The sequence below is a fragment of the Urocitellus parryii genome, chromosome 1, assembly GCF_045843805.1.
Source record: "Urocitellus parryii isolate mUroPar1 chromosome 1, mUroPar1.hap1, whole genome shotgun sequence".
NCBI lineage: Eukaryota > Metazoa > Chordata > Mammalia > Rodentia > Sciuridae > Urocitellus > Urocitellus parryii.
In genome coordinates, this window is record NC_135531.1 from 175,980,745 (window position 1) to 176,007,028 (window position 26,284).

Sequence of the window (26,284 nt, forward strand, 5' to 3'; positions counted from 1 at the left end):
CACTGATGCCAGATGAGTAAGAATTTCTTCAAGTTGATATATTTTTGGGAGAAGATGATTGTATTTTCCCCTAAATCATGGTGCATAAAAATCATGAATTTGCAATAATATTATTTCTCATTTCTCAAATTCTTGAGTGTTACTTGTAAGGGAAATTCTTCTTTCTGGCCACCAAAGAAAACTCTTCCTATGTCCCCTAAAAGGAAAGGAAGATAAGGCAGATCAACTCAACAGGAGGCCTAGTAATTCTAGCTGGTCTTCCCAGCTCTCCACCTCTACTGCTCAGGAAGGGACTAGAGTTTGTTATGGGACCACAAATCAGATGCTGCCCCTTCTACATACCATTGCTTTCATCTCCCCTGGAGTAAATACTCAAGGTCATTAATCAAATTTTATTCAATGTGAAGACATAAAATTTTTTACTTTAAGCTTTACTAACCAACATAGCATATTGAATTTTCCTCATCACAAATTTCCAATAGCTAGCAAATTAATGGTGTGTATTGTTTTTTTTCTTTAAATATTGGATGAAGTGAAGTACAGTTTTGCTTTAAACAGGATCATGACAATTTTTTATGGCCAATGTATTAATATTTAGTTATATATAGATTTTTTTTCTTCTACTACCTTAAATGATGGATGTGTTGATGCTAAGCCCGTTCATCAATAAGAATAACTACTACTGGGAAACTTTTGTGAGTTATATAGCCATGAGAATTTCAGAACCTATCTTTTATGACGATGAAGTGGTCACTGACCAGATCCTCATTGTAGACTCATTACTTTTCAACACATTCATCAATACAAAGACCTTGAGGTTGGCTGGATTTTATGGATGTATAGCCCTGTGCCACTGTGCATTCTCTAAAAATCCATTACATAATATAGACTATGTTTTCCCAAGCTTAAGACTAGGGAAATTGATTGCCTTTCCTGTAAGTTTATGTAATCAGAAAAGCCTAGAACTGGAAAAGTATTTTAAGGGGTCATCCAGGTTAAACACTTGCTTCCTTATGGAATTTTTCTTAGCCATCCCACACAGGCAGCATCGGGTTCTGTTCTAAATATTTCTAGGAGAAATTCTTGAGTTCAGAATTGTCCAGGGTCTACAATGATTCTCTTTAGTGCTGTTTAAGCTATTATTCATGTAAACTCCATAGAAATGAATGCCTCCTAGTAACATCTTTCTCCATACATGTAGAGAAATAAATAACATCATGTAAAACCAGTTAAACTTTCTCTTGGTCGTCTTTACTTAGACTATACAGTCTGAATTCTTTTGCTCTTATTTAAAAACAACATTCTTTAAACTTTCATTTTACCCCTAAATAGTAGTAAAAAGGAGCCCAAATATTCAGCAAAATCTACTTCTTGAAATATCTTTGGGATCTAAATTTTAGTCTTTAAAATGTAGCCCGTAGTTTTTACATACTACGCCATTTTTAATCCATGCTTACTTTAAAACATCATATTTTAAGTTATTAGAACACTTCTACACATCAAGTATTTAAGTAAAATGGATTCTCTGTGAACAGACTTTGGATTTATTCTACAGCTTACCATCTACTTCCTGTGCTGCTATTTTCTCTAAAGTGTTGAGTGTCCAAATTTGGAGTGCATGGTCTCAGTGGATCATAAGCATAATAACAGTCCTGAGTCATATAATGGGGGATGTTCACAGAAATGCAACTTAGTTCTTGTTTGAAAACCATAGAGTGAACCTGTACAAACCTAGATTGCACAGAAACTAAACACCTCAGCTATATGTTATATATAAATGTTATAGCCTACTGTGTGTAGGGTCTACCTCAACAAACTAACATGAGATTAAATAAACACAAGAGAAAAATGATGTCATCAAGACACCTGAAAAATATGAGCTGCTGCTGGCATAACAGAATATACACTTGATATTTGTAGTAAAATGTTTAAGGTAGAGGGAGTATGCTTTAAACTACAGATAAAAAAGAATAGTAACTACATAAACCAGTAACAGTTATTTATTATCATTATCCTTATCAAGCATTATGTACTGTACATGATTACATGTGCTATACTTCTTTACAATTGACACTGTCACTAGACAATAGGGATTTGATCCTGTGGGTCACCATTGCATATGTGGTCTATCACTGACCAAAATGTCATCATGTGGTGCATAAGTGTATATTATCATTGTTGATGTTGATATTTTATCAAAAATTGTTCCCTGTAACTGAGAAACATGGTTATCAAATTAAAACACTTTTACTGAGGGTCTAAGAATTCTCCAGTGATATTAGGATGTGCTATTACTCAATGCTCTATTGAAAATATTGGGTGAATCCTTGAAATGTTTGTGTTGTGAAAGTTTGAAAGGCAGGTGAATGCCAAGGTCAAGCTATCACTCAGCCAAGTCAACCAGCTGGATACCCACATTTCTCATAACATCCCATTTACTTTGATGGATTCTCTGAAGTACAAGTCCTGGCATTCAGCTTTGGGGCACAGATACTTTGATGTTTGTAAACACATTAAATGGATCCATCTCGGGGGTACAGATTCACATTAACCAAGGACACAGAGACTAGCAAATAAACCAAACTGCCAAAGTGTAAATTGATAAAGAAAAGAAAAACAATCTTGCAGCCTGTAGGACATGGGTCAGTCTGTTCAGGCTCTTTTGTTCCATTGACAAGTGTTTTGGAGAAGCAAAATGAACAACTAGAAGTTGCTCAGTGTACATGAAAGTAGAGTGAGGTTATATGATTTTTTTAAAAAATATTTTTTAGTTATAGTTGGACATAATACCTCTATTTTATTTATTTATTGTGTGGTGCTGAGGATTGAACCCAGCACCTCACAGTGCAAGGCGAGTGCTCTACTGCTGAGCCACAACTCCAGCCCCAAGGTTATGTGATTTTAATCTTAGAATCTTTAGTGGTATGAACTTAATATTTTCTTAGACACTCATTTCAATGAAGATTTGTATGTCATGGGACTCAGAGTGAGGGATAGCCCGGAGAGCACTGTTGATGGTTTCCTTTTCTGATTGCTGCATGGCTTCTTTGGATATGTGAAGATAATCATGGCATAGGCTTCATGTTTCTCTGTGGATTGGGACCTGTGCTATTTCATATGGTTCAACTCGAAGGAAGTAGTGCTTTCTTTTATTTTCCAAATTTATTGTTAAACCACCAGGTAATGCAGATGATCTTTTGGTAAGGAAAGAATGAAGGGAATTATGTTCAGCTCTTCAAAAACTGTAGAATTCAGTCATGCAGGGTAGCAATAGAGGAATTCATCTCTTACGTGGAAAGACAGGTACAACGGGTATTAGTTGGTGATTTTAAAAGGAAGAAAAAGAGGGAGAGACAGTGCATGGTAAGGCGAGGTTCATATCTCCTGAGAGATTCTATGCAAGTTCATACACAATCTATGCTTCATTTTGGATGCTCAGGCATGATGACCAAGGTAAACAGTGTGAGAGGCACTGGGTCATTTAAGAGGGGTTAATATTTTCCCTGTCGGAGTGCACTCTTGCTCTGGCAGGACTGGACTGTTTCCATGAGAGTGGGTTTGTTAGAGAGCAAGTCTTGCACCTGCCATCAGCTTCTCTCCACCACATGCTCTTCTGCCCCTGCTGGCTTCCCCCTTTGTCCCTCCATGAAGCCCTCTCTGGAAGCCAAGCAGAGTCTGGCACCATACTCTAAGACCGCCAGAACTTTTAGCTAAATACATATCTTTAAAAGAGTCCCCAGCCTCAGGTATTTTTATAGTGGTCATACAAAACTTGGTAAGTTTTGGAGAACTCAGAATCCACATAAATATCTGTAACTTCTGTTTTTGCAGAAGGGTCAAACTAAGACTATAGACATTCACCTCCTGCTTTTCACATTCTTGTTTTTCCCTGAAAGCCAAACTAAAGGGATAAAGCAAACAAAATCAATCCTCTAACATTAAAAAAAAAAGGAAGAAAGAAATTTTTATTGAAAAAGAAGCTATTCTATCTCATTATTAGTTGTACTTTATGTCACATATTCCCAACCTATTCAATTAAAATTTTTGGTCAAAGCTATAGGCTAGCAGAGGAAACACATGAAATTGAACAATCAGATGCAATTTGGCAAGTACCACCAGAGCAGTGAGCCAAGCCTCTATGAGCAGACTCAGGAGGAGACCTCATCCAGGCTTGGGGAAATCACTGATGATTTTGGATAGGTGATTTTTAAACCCAGACCCAAAACACAGTCACAGTGTGGTGAACATGTATGAACTGGTAGGTTGATCTATGACAGAAATATGCTTCTGGTTTTACAGATGATTTATTTGTGAAATAAATGTTACAATTCTACTATAGACCAGGCATTTAGCTTTGCAGATACAGGAAACAAAGTAAAAAAGATTCTGCTAGAGTGGAGTTCATATTCTAGCAGGCAGATTAGCATTTGTAAGTTTACATCTGGAAGGACTTTCTCTCTTAGTTTTTGCTTTTTGGAGAAAGGGAATTTCCAAAATAGTATAGATGACTTTCTTTTTTAATTTGCTCTTAAAAATCTCTTGAAAACCATAACAAAATGAAAAAAAATGATTACGTCCACATGGGTAAGCTTATTAATTGTGACTATCCCTATGGAAGTTTTGTACCTATATATCTTATGATGGAGAAAGAAGCCCACAATTGGGGCGAGACAACTATGAAACATCAGCAACCTCCCAGAATACTTTTGTTATGCTAAGAGAATCACCACAGAATCAATCAATGTTTCTCATGTGGCTGAGCAGTGATGATTTTACAGGAAGTTAGTTATCTCTTCCTGGCAGATGGGTTGTCACTCCCTGTCCCTTCCTCCCTCAGGTACACACAAGGTGGAGAGAATTTTGTTTTCGTCTCCTGGGAATGAAAGTACAGAAGGATAAAAAATAAATACAGAACAAAAGAATACTCCAACTTAGATTTAAACAGCCATTAATCTAATAATTCAGGCAAAATGAATCTTTGGAGCAAAGCTCTTTTTGAAATGTGTGGGGAATGGTCTATTTAAAAATTGATGTGCTGAGGGGGACAGTCTAGGGACTGCTGCAGATACTGGCTACTCTGTTCACAAAGGCTCAGGAAAAAGAAGGCTCTCTTCAGCAGATGAATAGAAACATTGACTGGCTTTGAGGCCAGTAATTGCCTTATTCCTCCAAACAAAAATTTCAGCCAGAGGAATCCTCCTTTAAGCAGAGCACAAATGATGTGGTACATGCTTAGACAGATAAAGTGTAACTTACCTTGGGCTTATTTAATTATTCCTGGTCCATGGACTTTCTGGAAAAAGTAACCAGAATACAGAATACTACCTTATTACAGATTTAAATAAAAGGCTCATACCTCTGTTAACTTCTTTTTTCTTAATCGCGTAGTGTGTTATGCATAGTATATATGTGTTAAAATTGGCTATTAACCAACAGAACAGTAGAAAGGTTAACACACATATTCTTAAAATGTATAATTAAAAGGAGCATGAAATACTGATTGTAACAGAGGAAATGTAATTTATTATTTCTTTCCTTTTTAAATACCTGTATGGTTACATATTAACATTTTAATGGCAAAAGCAATAAAAATAATTAAAAGCACATTTAGTTCCTGTTCTGCCCCATTTCGTTAATTTGTACTCTTTATTTTTTCTTGTGAAGGAAAAGTTATAAAATTGATATCTTACCCGCAGCTACCTCTTTATGATATTAAATTTCTATATATAAAAATGGTATTAGAAAAATATTCTCCCCACAAATACTATGTTTAAACTTAAAATAATAAGAGACTATATCTCTATTCCTCCTATTTAAAGGGCACCATTGAAATTTTTACAATAAATGCTTAATTTTCAAATTTTTTATATTTAATTTTTTTTAGAGTTCATTGTTCCTCATAAATGCTCACCAAATAAATGTATGGAGAAAATCATGTTTTGATTTATGTAAATTGTTTGTTTCTATTTCAATATGGGTTTTAACTCTGGACAAAGCCCAAGTTCTTTGGCTGAAATAACTCTTCCTAGCCACCAACTTTCCTGTGGCAATACTTCCTGAAAATGGGCACCTGCTTAACCTAACTGGAATGGTTTTTGGCTTGGGAGCAGTGATGACTGAGAAGAAGGCAGTTAGTTAAGATAAGGAGACCGGGTAAATTGCCAAATTTTCCCCCAGATGCTCGGCAGCAACTAAAGGTCAGTTGTGTTATGAAGGGCAAATTAATAATGCTGGCCTTGAACTTCACTTGAAGCTGCAGCTGTTCTTGCTCTTTTCAAGCAGCTGTATTTTGCTTAACCTTTGTTTGGAATCTTAATTTGACTCCTGGGCAATTACAACCTTTAGCACCAGAAAAAGAAACACATTAAACACATCTTGAAGAGATAGTGGGGAGTGGGGGCTCCCTTTGGCCTGGGGTGACATTTGTCCACCTTTTATATCTGACCTTCTTTTAATCTAGATTTCTAACTGAGGAAGGGCCAGAATAGAATTGATCTTCCCCATACTTAACATTTAACACCAGGGCTGATCTCTCTTCCCTAGATTCCTTTCACATTTGACAACTTGCACCACAATGTTGAGTATTTAAAAAAAAAAAAAACATTTTATTTTCTCTTTTGTTCCTCTATTGTCAAATGAACATCTACTCTTCCCCAGTAGATTGTTCTTTACTGGTGGCAATTAGTTCATCTGGAGTCCTTACCTTCTGTCTTACCACCTTTCTTTCTCTTTTCTTTCCTTCCATCCATTTAATATCTGGGCATCTCCTTGAACAATAAACTGAAGCCATCCTTTTACAATGAGGCTAGTTTGTTAAATACTAGTTAGGGCATGCATAGAAGAGAATATATGTGCAGCCCCTTCATCTCCTGAAATCAATATTAAGATAATTGGCTTCTTAGCAATTTATACTGGTTAACCATCCCCAGAATTTTAGGGCTATATTTCCAATTTGTAAATCTCTGACATTCCTTTAGTGTTCTTTGAACCACAAAGATATAGCATCTGGGATGGCTTAAGAACTGGGCTCATAGGATGCTTTTCTCTGTAGATTTCAGGTGGATAATTACTTCATCTCTGAGTCCACATGTTGCTGAGATACATCCTTATTCTCTATTCAGAACATAAAGTTGAACACAGTGGTTTACTCCACATATTTTCAGAATACATAATATGTGCTTTACCAAGTGCTAGGGATGCAAGGATGGGTATGAATTCGTTTCTGTCCAGGAGAAACTCAGTTCAGACTTAAAGATGATTTTAAAAATAGTAAGTTTAAAGGAAGATTAATAATCCTGATCATATATCTTAGGCATGAATAATTAGGTTTATAATTATGCTTGTATAGATTAAGTCAATTAATTGTGTATGTGACAGAGCTAGTAAGTAGATCAATGGAGAATGAACTTTGGGTATACTGACTCCCAAATCTCTAAGCCATAATGTGTTCACCAAATTCATCTGATTCTGGATCATTTTAGCTGTTCCAAAACTAATCTCTATGGTAGAGGACTTAATCTCTATGTTGAAGGTTTTCAAACTTTCTTGTGCACATGAATAATCTGCAGTTTGTTAAAACAAAGATTTCTCAGCTCCTCCCCAGAAACTCAATAGGTCTGGGTTGGGGATAAATAATTTGCATCTGTACAACGCCACAGGTGACCCCAGAGTTGAATAGCACTGATCTCAGGGAATGTGTTTCAAACTTCAGTATGCAGCAGAATCACCTGGAAAGCTTATTAAAAGAAATTGTTGGGTCTGCTCAGGCCTAGGAAATTCAGAAGCTGTGGGATAGACTGAGTAATTTTTATATCAAACAGCTTTCAAATGATGCTGAATGTGGTGGGTATTCATGACCTACATGAAGGTAAGGAACCATTTAAATGGGCCGATAGAAACAAGCTATCAAGAATCCAGATCTGAAAGATGTAAAACCTTGGATCAAGTTTTAGATGCTACTTTGTAGCATGGCATTCTCTCAGCAAAGCTGAACAAAAGCAGGCACCTGAATAGTAGGAATCTGAGGGGCATATTAAGAATTGGTAGATACTATAAATAGCAACTGATATTAACATTTATATATAGACAGAAGATAGTATTTTCTTTTTTATGAATTTTTTTCTATGCATCCTCTTATTAATATCAACATATAAAGTTGATAGAAAATTTGAATGATACAAGAAGTATCACTGAGATCACTATATGTGGTATTCAGAAAGAGAAATGAGGTGGTCAAGGGTTAAGGTCTGAGAAACTCCACATGTGAGAGATATTAGAGAAGTGATTGAAAACAGAGGATATATAACAAGAAAGTGTGGTGTCCGAGAAGCAAGAGAAAGCCCTCCCGAAAGGTTTGCGCAGAAAGCAGATTGGTAATAGAATGTAGTGGAAAAAACTGACACCCTTATTTAGTTAGTACCATGTCTTATTGAAATGTTGTATGCAATTTCAATTGCCCTTTCTTTCAGAAAAGGTGTGGTGAGAAAGTAGAAACCAAAATATAAATCTGCCTATTTATGTTTCTGGTCATATAACTTTTCTCTTTAAAACACAGTTTGCTTCTCATCTTTTCCTAAATACCACACTTTTTTTTATTAGCATGGATTTATATTTTTATTTATTGAGGGTGCTGGAGATCAAGCCCAGGGCCTGGCACATGCTTACCATGTTCTCTACCACTAAACTATTTCCTGTTGCTTTTACTGTGCCAGGGTGTAGCATTTGCAAACAAAAATGCCATGAAACTTTCTATCTTCTCTATTGTGGCTTTTTTTTTTTTTTTAGGGTAGTGTACTGGGGCTTGAACCCAGGGAGGCACAACCAGTGAGCCATCCCCTGCCTGTTTTTGTATTTTATTTAGACTCAGGGTCTCACTGAGATGCTTAGGGTCTCACTGAGATGCTTAGGGCCTCACTAAGTTGCAGAGGTTGGCTTTGAACTTTCGATCCCATCCTCCTGCCTCAGCCTCCCAGTGGGCTTTTTTTCAAGTAGACATTCACTTGGTTGCTGCAGATACTGGTTACCAGAGCCACATGAGGCTCTGTAAATCAGTTGTTGGTTATTTATTTGATGTGTCTGTGAAGGAAGGAGAGCCTGAGATTCCTAGTTTGCTACCTTTCTCAAATCTCACATCCTTATTTGTATTTTAAAAACAGTTTTAGTTGCTTTTTAAAACCATAATTATGTTCAGAATCATAGATGCTTACTTATGCTTAGTTACCCCCAAACCAGACCTCTAAGACATGACATGAGAAATGTAAAACTAATACTACATACTGTATTGATGATAGCTGTCATCTTTGTTTTTAATTTAATGGTAATTCTCTAGGATCCTGTCACCAACAATCACATATATTGGGAAATGATAAATGCCAAATTGCAATTGCTAAGTCTCTTATAAACAAATTAATAACGAACAGACAAAATCAAATGAAAGTAAAACAAAAAAGTATTGAAGCAAATAGTTACAAAAGACACTCATTCTGCATTTCTAACAATCTTACAGGTGATGCTTCTGGCCCATAGCTTGTACTTTGAGGAGCAATGATTTAGCACTACCTCAGGCAGGTCAACACATTACCTGTAATGAATATAATTTAGAAAAATGTGAAATTTGTGATCACACACACACACACACACACACACACACATATATATATATATATATTACACACACACTTTACTTTGCATAGAGTCAGAGAAGTAGGGTTAAATGATAAAATGTAAATGGTCATCAATTTAATGAACAATTGTAAGAAGAAGTGGACACTAATTAACTGCAAATTAAATACAAGCAATGGTCACTATGAGTATATTTTCATTATTGATATTTTTAAGAGATGTTTTATATAATTTTTCATAACTATATCCTAATAGTGAGCAATACTTCATATTTGTTACTTAAACTCTGTTAATTCACTAGTTATGTACATTTACATTTTTTAATTGATTTAAAATTTTACACATTCTATATTTTTCAAATATATTAAGACAATTCTGTGGACTTAGTCAAAAAATTTTTATCTTTCAATATGTTTTAAATGATACAGAAATTATTTGTTTCTTGGACCCCAAATCTATAGGCCTACAGCTTTTTTAAATTCCTTGAAAATTGTTTATTTTCTTTTATCTTATTAGTCCATTCTAGTGTATAGATTGTATGAATTATTTTACTGAAAGAAAAAACAAATTCAGATGATTTAGAATGTTCCAAACACTCACATGTGTGAGTTTACTTTCAGCTTAAAAAATGAACTCCTCTGATTTCTCCTTTCAGTTCAGATGTTGCATAGTTATGTAATTCAACTGTCCACCACCTTTCTTAGGAAATGTTGACTGTGTTAAATCAATATTTTAAATAAACATTAGAAAGTTCTCATTTCCCTTCTCATTTCCCATAAATTTTTTTGTGATTTTTGGTTTAACCTTCTTTATTCAATTCTGTTATCTTGGTGGTTAGCAAATACTTCCTTAGGCCTGGTCCTCACTGGAGACAGGCCATGTTTTCATTTGTATTTCTAGATGCATCTATTGCAGTGTCTGGTACACTCAAGTTACTCCATTATATGTGGTATTATTTAAAGGGAACTGGCCAACTGTCAAATTACTAACTTAAGGTTTTCAAAGTCAAACTGGATAAACATTTTCTAATTATGCCATAAAAGCATTTTTCAAAGATTTAGTGCTTATTCCAGGTATGGTATCTTTTATAAAGTCTTAATTTGAAAATTCTGCACTTCTCTAATGTCATGAAACAATTTAGAAAATTTGAAATTATTTTTACTTTGTTTTCAGAATAAGTATGAATGTCTTTGGACTGTTTATGAACTATCAATAATTGAAAATTGTACTGTTGAAAATGTGAAAACTCAGTAAAATAAAAATAAATGGAAAATAATTCAAAATTTTTAGCTATTAAACAGGAAATGAATTGATAGGAATATTTTGCTTCATTTAAAACAATGAGGAATTTTATCAAATTTGTCCTAGAAAAGATTGAGTCTGTATTTGTGAAGAATTAAGTAGATCAGAAAAGTATTGAAGCAAAAGAGTAAGTACAGGAAAGAGGAAAACAAGTGAAGAATAAGTTTTTGGATAACTGGTGTGATGATGTTGAGAAACAGGGAAACAGGCTAAAGAATTCCTACAATGAGTGCTAACACTCACTGAAGATCTAGTACATCTTTTAAAGCCTGAATAAAGATATTTTAAAAAAAAACTTTTCAGTGCTTCTTAGACATGTGGTTGAAGAAAATATATTTGTATTAACACACCCACAATCAATTTAAAAACATAATTTCAACATCTCACTGATTTTTTCTTTTAAATTTTTTTTCTAAATATTAACACTTTTAAGATTTTTTTACAATATAGAAAGACTGTATTTCTTCCAGGACAGATATGGCAGATGAATGCATCCTTGTTTTCCAGAGGAAAGTATAAATGGATTACAATTAAAATTAAAATAAGCAAATCTCGATGCTATGTACATTACCTTATTTTTAGAGAAAACAAATCTGATGGTTAAGCTTTTTTTCCTTATTTGCTAAATGAAATAACATAGAAACCTTGCTTGTCATTTTTTGTTGTTGATTTTCTTCCTTTTTATTATGAATTCTGGTATCATTCTCTTTCCACCTGGAAAAATTAAAAATTCATTTGGATTTTTATAAACTATCTTCATAGTAGTCAGGCTCTTCCTATAAACTCAGCTTCTCTGAAGAGTGAAGAATAATTTGATTGGCAATAGATATAATATGAATAGCTAGGTTATAGATCCATTTTGGTTTGGTCAGTAACATTAATGTGGTTTTCATCAATCACAGTACTGAACATAATCTGAAATTGAAGGCAAATATAGTCATAGGGCTACTCAGCAATAGAGATACATACTAAAAATTATGTCCCTCTGCAACTTTGTTACTGGGCAAGCATCATAAATTATACTTACATAAACCTATATGATATAAATTCCTACATACCTAGGCTGTATATACCATGTTATAGGTAATTTGTTATTGACCTAAACGTCATCAGTCAGTGCATGTTTATATCTCAACTGATGCCTTCACCAATTAGAGAACTAATTTACAAAAGTAGTACTACATATGGGTATTTAGAGTATTTGTTCTTAAAACTCCCAAACTCTCTGATATCATAACCCAACACTGACTCTCTTCTGCATCTATAACATCTAGATGTGGGACTCTGTACATATTTCACATCTTAGGCTGCCACACAGCATCATACATTTTCTGTGGCCTGTAAGGTGCAATTGATTGCTTTCAGATGTTGAGTGATAGAAGATCATCAAAAAGCAAATTGATCCTGACTACTTTCCTCAGAAATAGAGGTTATCATTGAATGAGGTTGTCTTTTCAAGAGGGAGCTTGAAGAATGGAAACAATTTCAGAATTCAAGCATCAGATGAATAATGCTAAAAATAATTGCAGTTGACTTAATCTTAAGCAATTAATCACAATTAAAAAGTTTGCTGTCATTGTGTATTTAACCAATGGTCCTGAATTTCTACATACCTTCCTATCTTTATTTTTACCACATAATTAATTGGGTAATTTTTTTCTAGGTATCTCTTCTAAGAATCTGAGATTGTTAAGTGGTCTCAGGAATCAAAGTTGTCTAAAAAGCAATTCTTATTTTAAGAAGTTAACAACTAAAACAGGGATGTGATGAATTATTGTACATGATTTTAATAGCAATTACTACACCACCACCATTAGCATAATGTTGCTATCATTCATTCATTTCATTGTCATTCAGTCAATGATATTTTATGATCTGAGAAATAAGTGTGTGAGGTGATAGGAACATAGAAAAGAACAAAATGAACTAGGTTACTAAAATTGTGAGGTCCCCCTAAGCAAATAAAATGAACATTTAAAGAGATTACTGTATATTATTAATATGAATGTCAAATAAAACATATGTATGGTATACTCCAAATATATATATATATATATATATATATATATATATATATATGAATATTATGGAATATTTAATATATTATACAATATATAATGAATAAAATAAAGCTGAATGCAAATATAGAAGGAGACAAGGCCTCTTATGTTAGAAAAATTAGTCAGACAAGACTTCCCTGAGACAGGAGCACTAGGGAGGAGCCTTGAATGATGAAAAAGAGTAACTCTCACCGAGTACATTGAAGGAGAACAAAGAACTTAACAAGTAGTGAACTTTCTTATTGCATACTGTGGTATGAACTTTATATGACTTTAATCCTCACAATATTTAAAAGTAATATTCCAGTTACTCAGATTTTTTTAATAAAGCAAACTGAGGCTTAGAAGTATCTTTGCAATCTTACAGATATTAAATAGCAGAGTGGGATCACACCTATTGTTACAATGGACTTTCAGGAAGAAAAATCATGTCTGGCTTACATAATTGGGAGAGACTCCCAGGGAAAGAGACACATGAGCAGAATGTGGAATGATTGACAAGGTCAATAATTAGATGTATATGAAAAATGTATTGGTTTTTGTCACTGTGAGAAAATATCTAAGTGAACAACATATAAGATGGACAGGTTTATTTTGGTTCATGGTTTCAGAGCCTTCAGTTTAAAACCACTTGGTAGTAATGTCTTTGGGCCTGTGGCTAAGTACATCATGGTGGGGATCATGTGGCAGAGGAAATAGATTGCCAAGAAGGGGCTGGGCATGCTGCCAGAGACCTAACTTCCTTCCACTAGGCTCCACCTCTTAAAGGTCCTACCACCTTCCAATAGTACCACATAGGCAGTCAATCAAGCCTTTAACATATGGGCCTTTGGGGGAATTCAAGATGTAGACTATAACAAAAAGGATTGGATGAAACCAAATTAGAAATGGAATGGTAATGTGAATGTCATTTGAAGCTCCTGAAGCAAATCTAGGGAATGGTAATCAGATAGTATGGGTTTACAAGTTCTTTCTCCAAAGGAGACAATGCTGAAGTTTAGATAAAGACAATTACTTGTCTAGACTCACACATTTGTGTTTGATCATTTACATGGGGTGAAATGTAAAAGGACTTTAGAGAATAAAGTCACATAATGAAAGCGTGCTTTTGAAATATTATTGTAGTATACAATGTAAGAGGATGGAAATGACAGAATCATTCTGAGAGATCAGCAAGTCAGCAGTCATTAAACAGGGACTTCTATAAGCTGTGGGCATTTATGAGTCATTTTAGAGAAGCCATTCATTTTTATGCAAATCACCTTATGAACAGAAAAATTCTTCTCATTCAAACACATCTTCTTATTTTTAAAATGATATGCTTCCATAGGTGGCTATGACTGTGAAAATATTAATTTATTTGAAAGAATTACTGAATTTAGAGTATCAGTGTAAATTTTCCAAGGTATTGTGCCAATATATGGTTCCAAATAATTAAGTAATTTATTGATTTATTAATTTACTTATTTGAGAAATATTTAACTTTAGACAAAGAATATTATGTTAGTTAACGTTATGGTCTTTGTACCCAGACTTTATGGACAGGACCCCTATCTCTCCCATTTATTAACTATAAGCAGATAGTAATTAATGTTTCTAAATCCCATTTTTTCTCATTTGCAAGTCTGTCAAAATAATAGTAATCTCACAAGATTATTTTGAGGATTATGTGATATTATGAATATGAAATACTTAGTAAAATGCCAGGCATACACTAAGATATCTAAATCCCTGTGTTAGACAATGTTTCAGACATTACATGGTATTATCATGTTCCAACACTGGAAGACACAGTCAGAAGTCATTTCTCTGCAGGTTTATCTGTAGTTAGAGTGGCAGTGCGTAAAGATCAGAATCAGTAGATTAGAATCTGTGATTTCCTCTTGATTCTTTCACTGGAATGAAAAGTCTGTTATAATTGCTAAATTCCTATTATTTTTCCTTGAACTGTGAAACAATAGAACTTGTTTAGAATTGCTAAGAAAGTGTTTACTGTTCTTGGCTTAGATGCCCACGTGATATTGGTTCCTGCCCCTCTTTTACTCTCTTAGATCTTAATCAGTGTTTCACCATCTTCAGAGCCATTGGTGACTTTGATTCACAGCTGCAACCCTCCTACTTTTTTTTGGCTTCCAAGGATCCTTGACATAGGGTGTTACTGTGGGGAGTCAAGGAGAATCAAGCACACACCTTCTGATGAAGGAACTCAAAAGTTTCTGCAAGAATTCCTCATTCCAGATAAGGGTATATGATCATAAGACAACTGTGGCTTGACATGAAGTTGCTACTCTAAACCTAAGAATTTGGGAAAACCACTTTCTTTATTTGTATGGAAAATATGAATGAAAATTATAAACAAAGTACAAGAGGAGTAGAGGTGTTAGAAAATAAACATTATTTGAAATTAGGTGTAGAGTGAGTCATTAAAAAAAAGTAACAATGCAATTGACCTTTACTAGATTTAGTTCATCAGAAAGACAAACTGTGGTTGATGAGAGAAGGGGGACCACAAACAAAAACTCCTCTGCTCAGATTCTTCTTGTTTTATTGAATTATTTCAATTTCCTCTTTATGACAGAATTCAATGCCAAAATCACTAGGTGAAAACTGGCAGCAATGTTGTAATCTGTGAGTCACAGGAAGACATTTACAAACTATTAAAATGTTTCTATCCTGTTAATCTTAGTTTAAATCAAAGCTGTTCTGTGGCTTCTTGTATGATTAATGCACACATAGTGAACTAAACACCTTCATGTTTTTCCCAGAATGAAGTAAGCTACTTCTAATTAAAGAAAATTTTGCCTGGAAAGGCTGTAGAGTTTGGGGAATAGATTAGGAAGAAAGATATGAAATACTCATTGTTTTTAAACAATATTGAAAAAAAACCCTGGCATTCATATGAAATCAATGTTGTCCATGCTTTGCTTTGGTGAACTGTGGTTATATATTTCCTTTCAACAGAATAGAGCAAAGATCCATTGAAAAATGAAAATCCTTCCCTCCCATCTCATGTCTTTGTTTAATGTTAATCTTTTCTTCCTGCCCTTCCTCCCTGCTCTGTTCATAGTTGCTCTCATTATATCAAAGAAGACATTTGGTATTTGTTTTTTAGGGATTGGCTAGCTTCACTAAGCATAATCTGCTCTAGTGCCATCCATTTCCCTGCAAATTCCATGATTTTGTCATTTTTAGTGCTGCATAGTACTCCATTGTGTATAGATGCCACATTTTTTTTATCCATTCATCTATTGAAGGGCATCTGGGTTGGTTCCACAGTCTAGCTATTGTGAATTGTGCTGCTATGAACATCGATGTGGCAGTATCCCTGTGGCATGCTCTTTTAAGGTCTTCAGGGAATAGTCCCAGAAGGGCAATAGCAGGGTCAAATGGTGGTTCCATTCCCAGCTTTCCTAGGAATCTCCATACTGCTTTCCAAATTGGCCTCACCAATTTGCAGTCCCACCAGCAATGTACAAGTGTACCCTTTTCTCCACATCCTCGCCAGTACTTGTTGTTGTTTGACTTCATAGTGGCTGCCAATCTTACTGGAGTGAGATGGTATCTTAGGGTGGTTTTGATTTGCATTTCTCTGACTGCTAGAGATGGTAAGCATTTTTTCATGTACTTGTTGATTTATTGTATGTCCTCCTCTGAGAAGTGTCTGTTCAGGTCCTTGGCCCATTTGTTGATTGGGTTATTTGTTATCTCATTGTCTAATTTTTTGAGTTCTTTGTATACTCTGGATATTAGGGCTCTATCTGAAGTATGAGGAGTAAAAATTTGTTCCCAGGATGTAGGCTCCCTATTTACCTCTCTTATTGTTTATCTTGCTGAGAAAAAACTTTTTAGTTTAAGTAAGTCCCATTTGTTGATTCTTGTTATTAACTCGTGTGCTATGGGTGTCCTATTAAGGAATTTGGAGCCCGACCCCACAATATGTAGATCGGAGCCAACTTTTTCTCCTATCAGATGCAGAGTCTCTGATTTGATATCAAGCTCCTTGATCCATTTTGAGTTAACTTTAGTGCATGGTGAGAGAAAGGGATTCAGTTTCATTTTGTTGCATATGGATTTCCAGTTTTCCCAACACCATTTGTTGAAGATGCTATCCTTCCTCCATTGCATGCTTTTAGCCCCTTTATCAAATATAAGTTAGTTGTAACTTTGTGGATTAGTCTCTGTGTCCTCTATTCTATACCATTGGTCCACCCGCCTGTTTTGGTACCAGTACCATGCTGTTTTTGTGAGAAAAGAGAAATTGCATGGAAATGAAGGGAGACCCTCATTGCTATACAAAATTACATATAAGAGGTTGTGAGGGGAATGGGAAAATAAACAAGGAGAGAAATGAATTACAGTAGATGGGGTAGAGAGAGAAGATGTGAGGGAAGGGGAGGGGGATAGTAGGGGATAGGAAAGGTAGCAGAATACAACAATTACTAATAGGGTATTATGTAAAATTGTGGATGTGTAACCGACGTGATTCTGCAATCTGCATTTGGGGTAAAATTGGGAGTTCATAACCCACTTCAATCTAATGTATGAAATATGATATGTCAAGAGCTTTGTAATGTTGTGAACAACCAATAAAAAATAAAAAGTAAATAAAAAAAGAAAAATGAAAATCCTTATTGCATACATTGTGAGAGGTATTCAAGTTTATCTTTCTCCATCCATCTTACCTCCTTGCCAATATCATGTGTATTGCCCACTGAAACAACAGCATCAATATTAATAGAGAAGCACTTATTTAAACTAGTTACTATGTCTTGTTGGTTTTTATGAATGGTGGGGATGTTTAAAAAGAACCTGCTGTGTTGATCAATGAGCACTGTTGTTCTGTGAGGAGCATTTGGGGTGATTTTCCCATTTCTAATCTTTTCCCCTATCCACTTAGAAAAGTAGTTGACTGTGTTTCAAAAACAGTTGTATGTAAATCCTTATTGTGGGTTTCATTGTAGCATGGATAAATGTAAATTGACTCACTTTATTTCCATAATTATTTTGCAGAATATTTTGGCTATCATCCTGGTGTTTACAGTCAATTCATTCAAACACCAGATATATTTTTGACAGCAGGCATAAAGTTCTGCTGGGTTATCTTCAGAGAAATCCGATTGCCCCCCAAAAGATAGCCATTTATAATATATGCACCTTTGAATAATTAAATGAGTTACCAAAGAGGAAATGGATTCTAATCAGCACTCAAACTGTGATTGTGCCATGCACTGAATCTTTCCTTTATGAATATATTTCTCTTGGAGCATGTATAATTATGAAACTTCTTTTTTTCTATCTCGGTAGGAACTGGGAAGTAACAGCCCTCCACAGAGAAACTGGAAGGGAATTGCTATTGCCCTGCTGGTGATTTTAGTTGTATGCTCACTCATCACTATGTCAGTCATCCTCTTAACCCCAGGTAATCTGTCTTTATTCCTCTCTTATGATGGTATTGTGGATGATAATTTCACATTCAAATGCCTTAAGAGGGTAGCAATATGTGGTATCTGAGGACACATTAGCATTGGTTGGATTTTTTTTTAAAAGCATAATCAGACATTTTGCAAATGGCACAGTAATTTTGAAGTTCAAATATCATGCAGACTTTTTTGGAAACTGAAAATGTAAAATATATAAATTGAGAATGCCAAGGAGGTGTTTAGTCTCCGTTGCTACTTAGAGAATTATTATGTTTGTCAGTTTGCTAAACGTATGAGACATTTGACTTTTAGTGTGGGTTGAAGATGAGGGAGTGGAGTCTAGAAATGTCTGTCTGTGGATAATAACCCATTTTTTTAGAAATGGAAAGTGAGGATTTGACAAATAGAATATCAAATTTTTAAAAAAAATAACAATTTACTTCTCTAAATGCAGGTATCTCTGTATCTCTTCCTCTGTCTTCTTTTTCTTTTTTTCCTGAAGGTTTTAAATTCTGTGTTTTATCCCTACTAAAGAATTTCTCTAAATTGCCCTTTCAATGATCTTTGGACTGTGTTCTTCAGATTAAAGAGTTTAACATGAATATAGAAGTTATGAATCGACTTAATTCTTCCATGGGTACTATTTCAAATCACAAGAGTTTTACTACTATTTAATAGGTGTTAACAAGGAAGGCAGAGATAAATTCCCTCAACTGTCTTCCAGAAACAGATAAATCTGACAGATTGCTATGACCTACCCAATTGCCTTCCTCAAAGATTCAATGTCCACATATGGTTCAGTATTATGAAAAACAGCCATTTCCACAATAAGATTGATCTACTCCAAAAATTAACTGATAGTTTAAAGTTGTAGCTTGTTGTTGAATGCTGTTTATTTACACCCCAGTTCCTGGCTTTGTTATTATATAAGCTCCTTAAACACATTGTACGTATTTTCCGAAGTACAAAATGTGATTAACAACAGCTCTTTTTCAGAGTCATTTAGTCAAGTAATTACAGTGACTAATTATACAAATGGCAGTTAGCGATTGTTCCAATGTGGTGCTTGGTGAAATATTTCATCTTTGTAAAAATATTGGCTTTGAAATATATAAACTGCCAAAAATGTAGCTTGTCATTTTTATTTAACATATGAGGAGACTCAGAAAGGACTTACGGGAGCCAAGAGGGAGGAATGAGGAGAGAAAGGTAATTGAAAAAAGAAGAAATAAAGAAAATTTCCTGGTAAGAGCTGGCTTATCCAGCATTCTCTTCAGGAACCTTCTCTTAACTGCCTCATTTGTACATCTGTGGTACAATGTAATTCAGCAATGCAGTGGCTCCAAGTTGCTGCAGAATGCCAAGAATCTTTGCTAAAAGGAAGATGAGCTTATGTTCAGATGGTGTTTCACTTAAACATAGGAATTTTAGCATAATTACACAAAATGAATGGCTTGGTTTTGCTGCCTTGTGTTGGTGGCTATTAAACAGATGGAAGGTATTTCTCTAGAACTCCTATCTTCAAACCTTATTCTAGTGTCCATATCCCAGTATGTCAACCTCCTATTTTCTTGTGTTTTGTTGAGTGAGACACTGAGGGTCCCTGAAAATTTGGAATAACAAGTATACCATAGACATGGCTACTTATAAAATTAAACTTGACCTACCCAGCCTTTTCCATTTTCCACAAGTATAAAACCACAGTATGATTATATGCATTTTTTCCATGCACTTGTTCATGTATTAAAGAAAGGGCTTAGAGCAAGATAAATTCTAGATAGAGTTTCAGCTCTGTATTAACAAGTTTTTTTTTTTTAAATTTGGCAAATTGTTTAACTTTTTATTTTATTTTTTTACATGATTGGAGCACAACTTTTTCATTTCTTTGGTTGTGCATGATGTAGACCTACACCATTCATGTGATCATACACAGGGATCATAATTAATAATGTCCATCTCATTCTGTCATCTCCCCCCAACACACACTACCCTCTCCTCCCCTCTCTCCCTTCCCTCCCTTCTGCTCCATCCAAAGTTCCTCCATTTTTCCCTTGGCCCCAGCCCATTATGGATCAGTATCCACTTATCAGAGAAAACATTTGACCTTTGGTGTTTTGGCAATTAGCTTACATCAGAAATATTTAACTTTGCTTCTCATTTATTCATCTGTATTATTGGCATGTTATATAGTGCCAACTTTATTATTATGAGCATTAAGTAAGATAATATTGTTCAACTATTTATTATACCTAGCACTACTGCTACTATTCCTCTGATTATCCCTATTTTCATTACTTACTTATGTCAAACATAGTTGTGCTATTGTGCTACATGAAGGATATTTTCCAGAAAAAAAAATATAAATTCTCTCAAGAAGATAGATCTTCTTCAAATTGAATTTTAAGTTATAACAAAAAAGAATGACTAAATGCTTAATCTGGAATTAATCTTATAGTGGTCTGATTGTTTTTTCATTTGTTTATCCATTCATTCATCTAATAGATAAATGTGGAGATCTTCCCACGTTTTAAGTCCTGTGGCTTTTGCTTGCACTACTACTTTTTCATAGCTTTCCTCTCCAATCCTCTTCTTCTGCAGTCACAAAAGATACAAATATAGAAAACCCATGTACCCCAAATCCAAAGATTTCATTCTATATTACATTAGTCATCCAAATAAAAATGGAAATTATTACTGAGATTTATAGTTTACCTAGAGCATTTTGCATATCCAAATGTCATTTGATTTCACTGCTATTTTGGGCAGGGATATTATGAAAAAAATATTAAGCTGGAGTGGAAAAACTATAGGTATAGGAAGCAGACACCTGTGTTCTCCACCATCTGTTTGTAAAACTCATTGCCACCAGGGACTTGGATGATTACATAAATAGATGAAAATGGGTAGGTGACATGGGTTAGGAACTCATTGACTTGGGATCTAGCATGATACCAGCCAAGTTACATGGCCTCTGTGTGGGCACAAACAAAACACGTTCAAGTAATATGTATAACCAGAATATCTACAGGTTGATGCCTAAGATTTGAGCCATAAGCCTGGAAGTATACTTAGAAGTTATCTAGTCTTTTTACCCTCATTGCCCAGAAAACAAAAAAAAACCTGAGTTTAATTTCTAATATTTTTCCATATTTTTATTGGGTGCATTATAATTGCACATAATGGAGGATTTTCTGTAAAACCTATTGATCTTTTGTTTTTGAGTATGAAAATGTGCATTGAGGCTGCTAATTTACACTTTTGAAATAGAAAAACTTGTATGGAGTCGTGCATGCCTGTGGTTAGATTCTGGTTCTTTAATTGCATCTAGCCATCCTTTCTTCTCAGACTTGTGGTCTTTCAACTACACTAGAATAGACCCACAAGGGAAAACACAGGCTAAAAAGATAATTGCACTCTTCCCTTTTAATCTGTTATACTAGTATGAGCCCAAAGTCCAGTTATCTAGCTAAAACCATCAGGCATACGGAGGTTTTCAACCAAGAAGGGAAATATGTCAGGAGGGGAAACTCCTGATACAATATTATTCAGCAAACTATACCTTTGTGTTCTAGAACTGATTCTAGAACAACTTTTCCAATAAGTGTGCAAATCAGAAATTCATATGACTTGTGTAGCTACATAATCTTGATCAAATCACATATTATCTTCTTTGCTATCAAACATGTTGGTCTATTTTTCTTTTTTGTTAACATATACCTGAGATAATTAACTTACAAAGTTTACTTTTGCTCATAGTTTTGGAGCTCCTGCCCAGGATTGGCAGACCCATTTCTTTCTGGCCTCTGGTGACAGGGCAGCACATCATAATGGGACTGCATGGCATATACAGTTGGGATATGAAAGAGGAAGAAACCAAGGTTTTCCAATCCCTCCATGGACATGTGCCCACTGACATAAATACTCCCACTAGGCCCCACCTTTTGAAGTTTTTACCACCCCTTGATTGTAGCGAACTAGAGACCAAAATTTTAACCCATGATGTTAGAAGAATATTCCAGCTTCAAACAATAGTTTCTGTATTTCATTGAAGTAAAGGATATCTGGTTTGCTAGACAATGCAGTGATCTCTGGAATTTTCTTAAAGCTTTCATGCCCCTGATCTAATATGATAGGGATGACAATGATCATAGTAATTTGCTTACCAACAAATAACAACAAATTAAACCCAGTATTCTTTTTTGCTAAGTCTTTTCCACCTTCAAAATATATGTCATTTTTTTTGAAAGACGAAAGCATACAAAAGATTATGGAGTCTGAGAATAATTTAGAAACTGTTTTGCTCAAAATAGCATCACAGTTTGTAGGTAAGTGCTGAGGAATGCAAGCCTATAACCAGAGAGACACATGTTCATTGTAATTTTGGTTTGATTACAAATTTTATTACAGAAGCAATTTGACACAGGTGCCTTAATTTCAAAAATTGTTAGCAACTTCTGGGCTTTATGAAGAGAGGTCTTGATTATTTTTGAAGAGTGGGTTAACCATTCAATTATTTCCTTTAATAAGTAACAATTTCTGAAAAAAATCAACTATTTACTCCATTTTTTATTAAAGGACAGACATTTAGATATGTTAATCAAACCTACATATTCTTAGGTAGTATCGAGTTTATTTAATGAAAAAATATATGCACCCTTATTTTCAGAATATGATGATTACATGATCCATAATTGTCTTCTACACATATATGAGAAGACAGTCATACTTAAAGTTGTGGAAACATGTCTAATGTTACTGTGCACTTACTTTGCATCTTTATTTTGTGCTTAGTATGTAGAATGAAACTGACCATCTGAAAAATGTTTATGCAGAATACAGTTTCCTATTTTGATCTGATGGGAAAATGAAATTGCATATTTTATGAGTTAGAATATGTTTTGTGAAGAGTATTCATTAAGATGTTTAATTTGTCTGTCCTGTTAAAATAACACCCTGTAAGCTGTTTATGCACCAGAGTTCTACAGCAGTAGTAGCCTATTGTCTTTGACTTTATGTCTAATCTTTCAAGGCCAAGACAGAGTCACCATGTTGATTCGCTATCTTGGATAAGGTTAAAATTGTAGAGTACTTAATGTTGTTTCCATTGTTAGCTCTAGCTCTTCCTTCTTTGGGAAATTTTCCATTCCTTTGGTATCCTGCCTAGATGAGCATCTGAGATTGTTCTATACAAGCCTATCAGAACGTAAAAGAAGCCATGCATTTATGTAAGAGCTGTCAGAGCCCTGCTTTATCTCCATTAGACAAGACTTTCATAGGGAACACCCAGTCCCACTGTATAGATGTCTCCATTTTTTTACTTCCAAGAGATTCTCCAATTTTAGGAATTTTTAATTGCGTCCCTATGCCATGTTGGGGAATCATGTTTGCAGGTCAAAGCTGCTGCAAGTGATATTAAGGCTTAGTTAAGTCTCTAATATCAGATCAAAGATTAGATTCTTGATGTTATGCTGAGTTATTTCCTTTAAATCAGATATAGACCTAAGATGTGAAAGGAACCAGAGAAATAAATAAAGGAGGCCCTATCCAAAGAAATCCACAAAACAAAACAAAAACAAGAAGTCAACATTTAAGAAATCAACGTTTTTTTTTTTTTTTTTTTAAGAAATACCAGGGTTTTTTTTTTCCCCCTAAGGACTGCACAATCATTTCATGTAACCCTCATAAAACCAGGCTTAACAAAGTAGAGCAATTTCCTAGATCACACTGAGGCCAGTGGATTTGGATGACTTGGCCAGCTAACCTATGAAGAAGTATAGCACGTAGAGTTGAGTAAGTTGACCTTGGCATCAAACTGACTTGGGCTCATATTCTGGCCTTGTCTCCAGGAATATGACATTGAGGTAAAGAATTGTCTCTCTTATTGCCTGAGATATCATATTGAAAAACAATGATTTGACCCTTTGAATGAGTCTTAAGAAAGGCTCATGTATCCTATTTATAAAAGGAGTGAAAGAGTTTATTTTCTAGAAAGGACTTGATAAAATTAATGACTTTATTGGATTAGTGACAGCTGACTTGTTGTTATTATACAAAAATTCAAAGTGAACTGATACTAGTTACTATTGTGCTCCACTAAAATAATAGCTTCTAGTTATAGTTAGTTAAAATGTCCTGTTATATTAGGTTGCTAACAATTTCCCAGCAGCTATAATTTAAAAGGTGCAATTTAGGCATCTGACCTGTGTCTTAAAATGTCAAAGCAACTATTAAACTATCCCATTATGATTTTACGAGGGGAAAATAATGTTTTACAGATTTTGAGATTTGCATTATTCACTTGTAAACATCAACATCAACCAAGATGCAAATTGTTTATTTTATTTTGTTGAATTAAAAAAGAGAATATGTTATATTGATTGGCATAATCTAATGTGTCTCTGCTTGTTTTTCCAAGAACAGCACAGATGAACTCATTTGAATGTAGCATTATCCAGGCATAATCAGCCTTCTAAAGAGAAAACAATGACAGATCCTAACAGTTTCCCCCCCAGATAACGTGCATTGTTCTTGCTTTTTAAATAGACTTATCTCTGATGCTGAGTGAAAAATAATTTTCTCTGGCACTAATGGATTATGGATAGTTACTTTTTTTGTCTTTACTCTATAGTTGCATTTCTATTTTTAAGGCATAGCAGATTTGCTTACTCTCATTTTCTTATATTTTCCAGATAAAACACAATTTTAGTTTGTTATAATGCATTTAGTTTTACAAGAGTCAGAAGAGAATCTGTTTTAATCAGTAACATTATTACTGCTTTCAACAAGCCAGATATTGAACCACTCTTTTATTTATCCTCACATCATTGGCATGAAATAGAGGCATTAATTTATTCATGTTCTACAGTATTACTTGAATCTTACAAGGTAATCTTCATTGACTAATGTCATATATAGAGAAGGTAGAAAAGTAGGAAAAATATCTCACACTCTCTTGGCTCTATCCCTGTGTTAACATCTTAATATAGGTTAAGATATATTCTTGTACCCCAAGGAAGATTTAGACAAAATATATTTTTAAATTCACACACAAAAAATGGACCTTATTTCTGGCCCTTAATTTTTTTTAAATGAGCAAAGTAATTTTGTATATTTCCTCCTTTGCTCTTTCTATAGTGGGAAAGGAATTCAGCAGTAGGTAGAGGAAGTGACAAATGAGAGAAATGGGTAACCATAAATGTAAATTCTCTATGAATTTTTATTTCAACTCTCATATTTTTTTTTCTGGAACATCAAATACCCACCATAAAATATAAGTATATATTTTCCTTGCTAAACTACATCATACAAAAATTATTTATATGTTGCTGTACAACTTTATTTTCTCCTATTTTTTTATTTCCCACCTCCTAATAAAATTACCTAATTTGGAAAAGTGATATGTGGTCTTTAAAATGTGGGTTTCAAGCTAGTCTACTACCTGAGAAGAAAGGTTTTCATAAAAAAAGAAAAAAGATCACATCCAACTATCCCCTCCTCCTGGGAGAAAATATTATAATATATGTTAACCGCTTCTTTTTATGAAAGGGGATATTTTAATCTGCCATTATTTGTCTAAATGCATTGGATGCCCTAGTTTATCTCGATTTTTTTTTGTTTTGAACTATAACTGATGTTATATCACAAAGTTCATTTATTAACTGTAAGAAACGATATCAGACATTTTCATATATAGATCTGATGTATGGATGTCAGATGTCTATCTATCTATCTATCTATCTATCTATCTATCTATCTATCTATATCTTATTAATGCTATTTTAACATAAGTAATATCTAACATTTTGTCTTTTTTCTAAAAATTAAATTTTAGCTGGAGTAATTTCAATATTTTACATTGTTGCCACATATATGTCCACACTA

At 34.3% G+C, this 26,284-nt stretch overlaps 1 protein-coding gene across 1 annotated transcript in view; it reads left to right on the top strand.

Annotated features, from left to right (window-relative positions):
• Positions 1–26,284, top strand: part of Dpp10 (dipeptidyl peptidase like 10) — a 608,497-nt gene that overhangs the window by 118,170 nt on the left and 464,043 nt on the right. Inside the window, exon 2 of the mRNA XM_026397087.2 lies at positions 18,288–18,402. Within this exon, the coding sequence (XP_026252872.2) occupies positions 18,288–18,402 (115 nt within the window). The remainder of the gene's footprint in view (positions 1–18,287; positions 18,403–26,284) is intronic.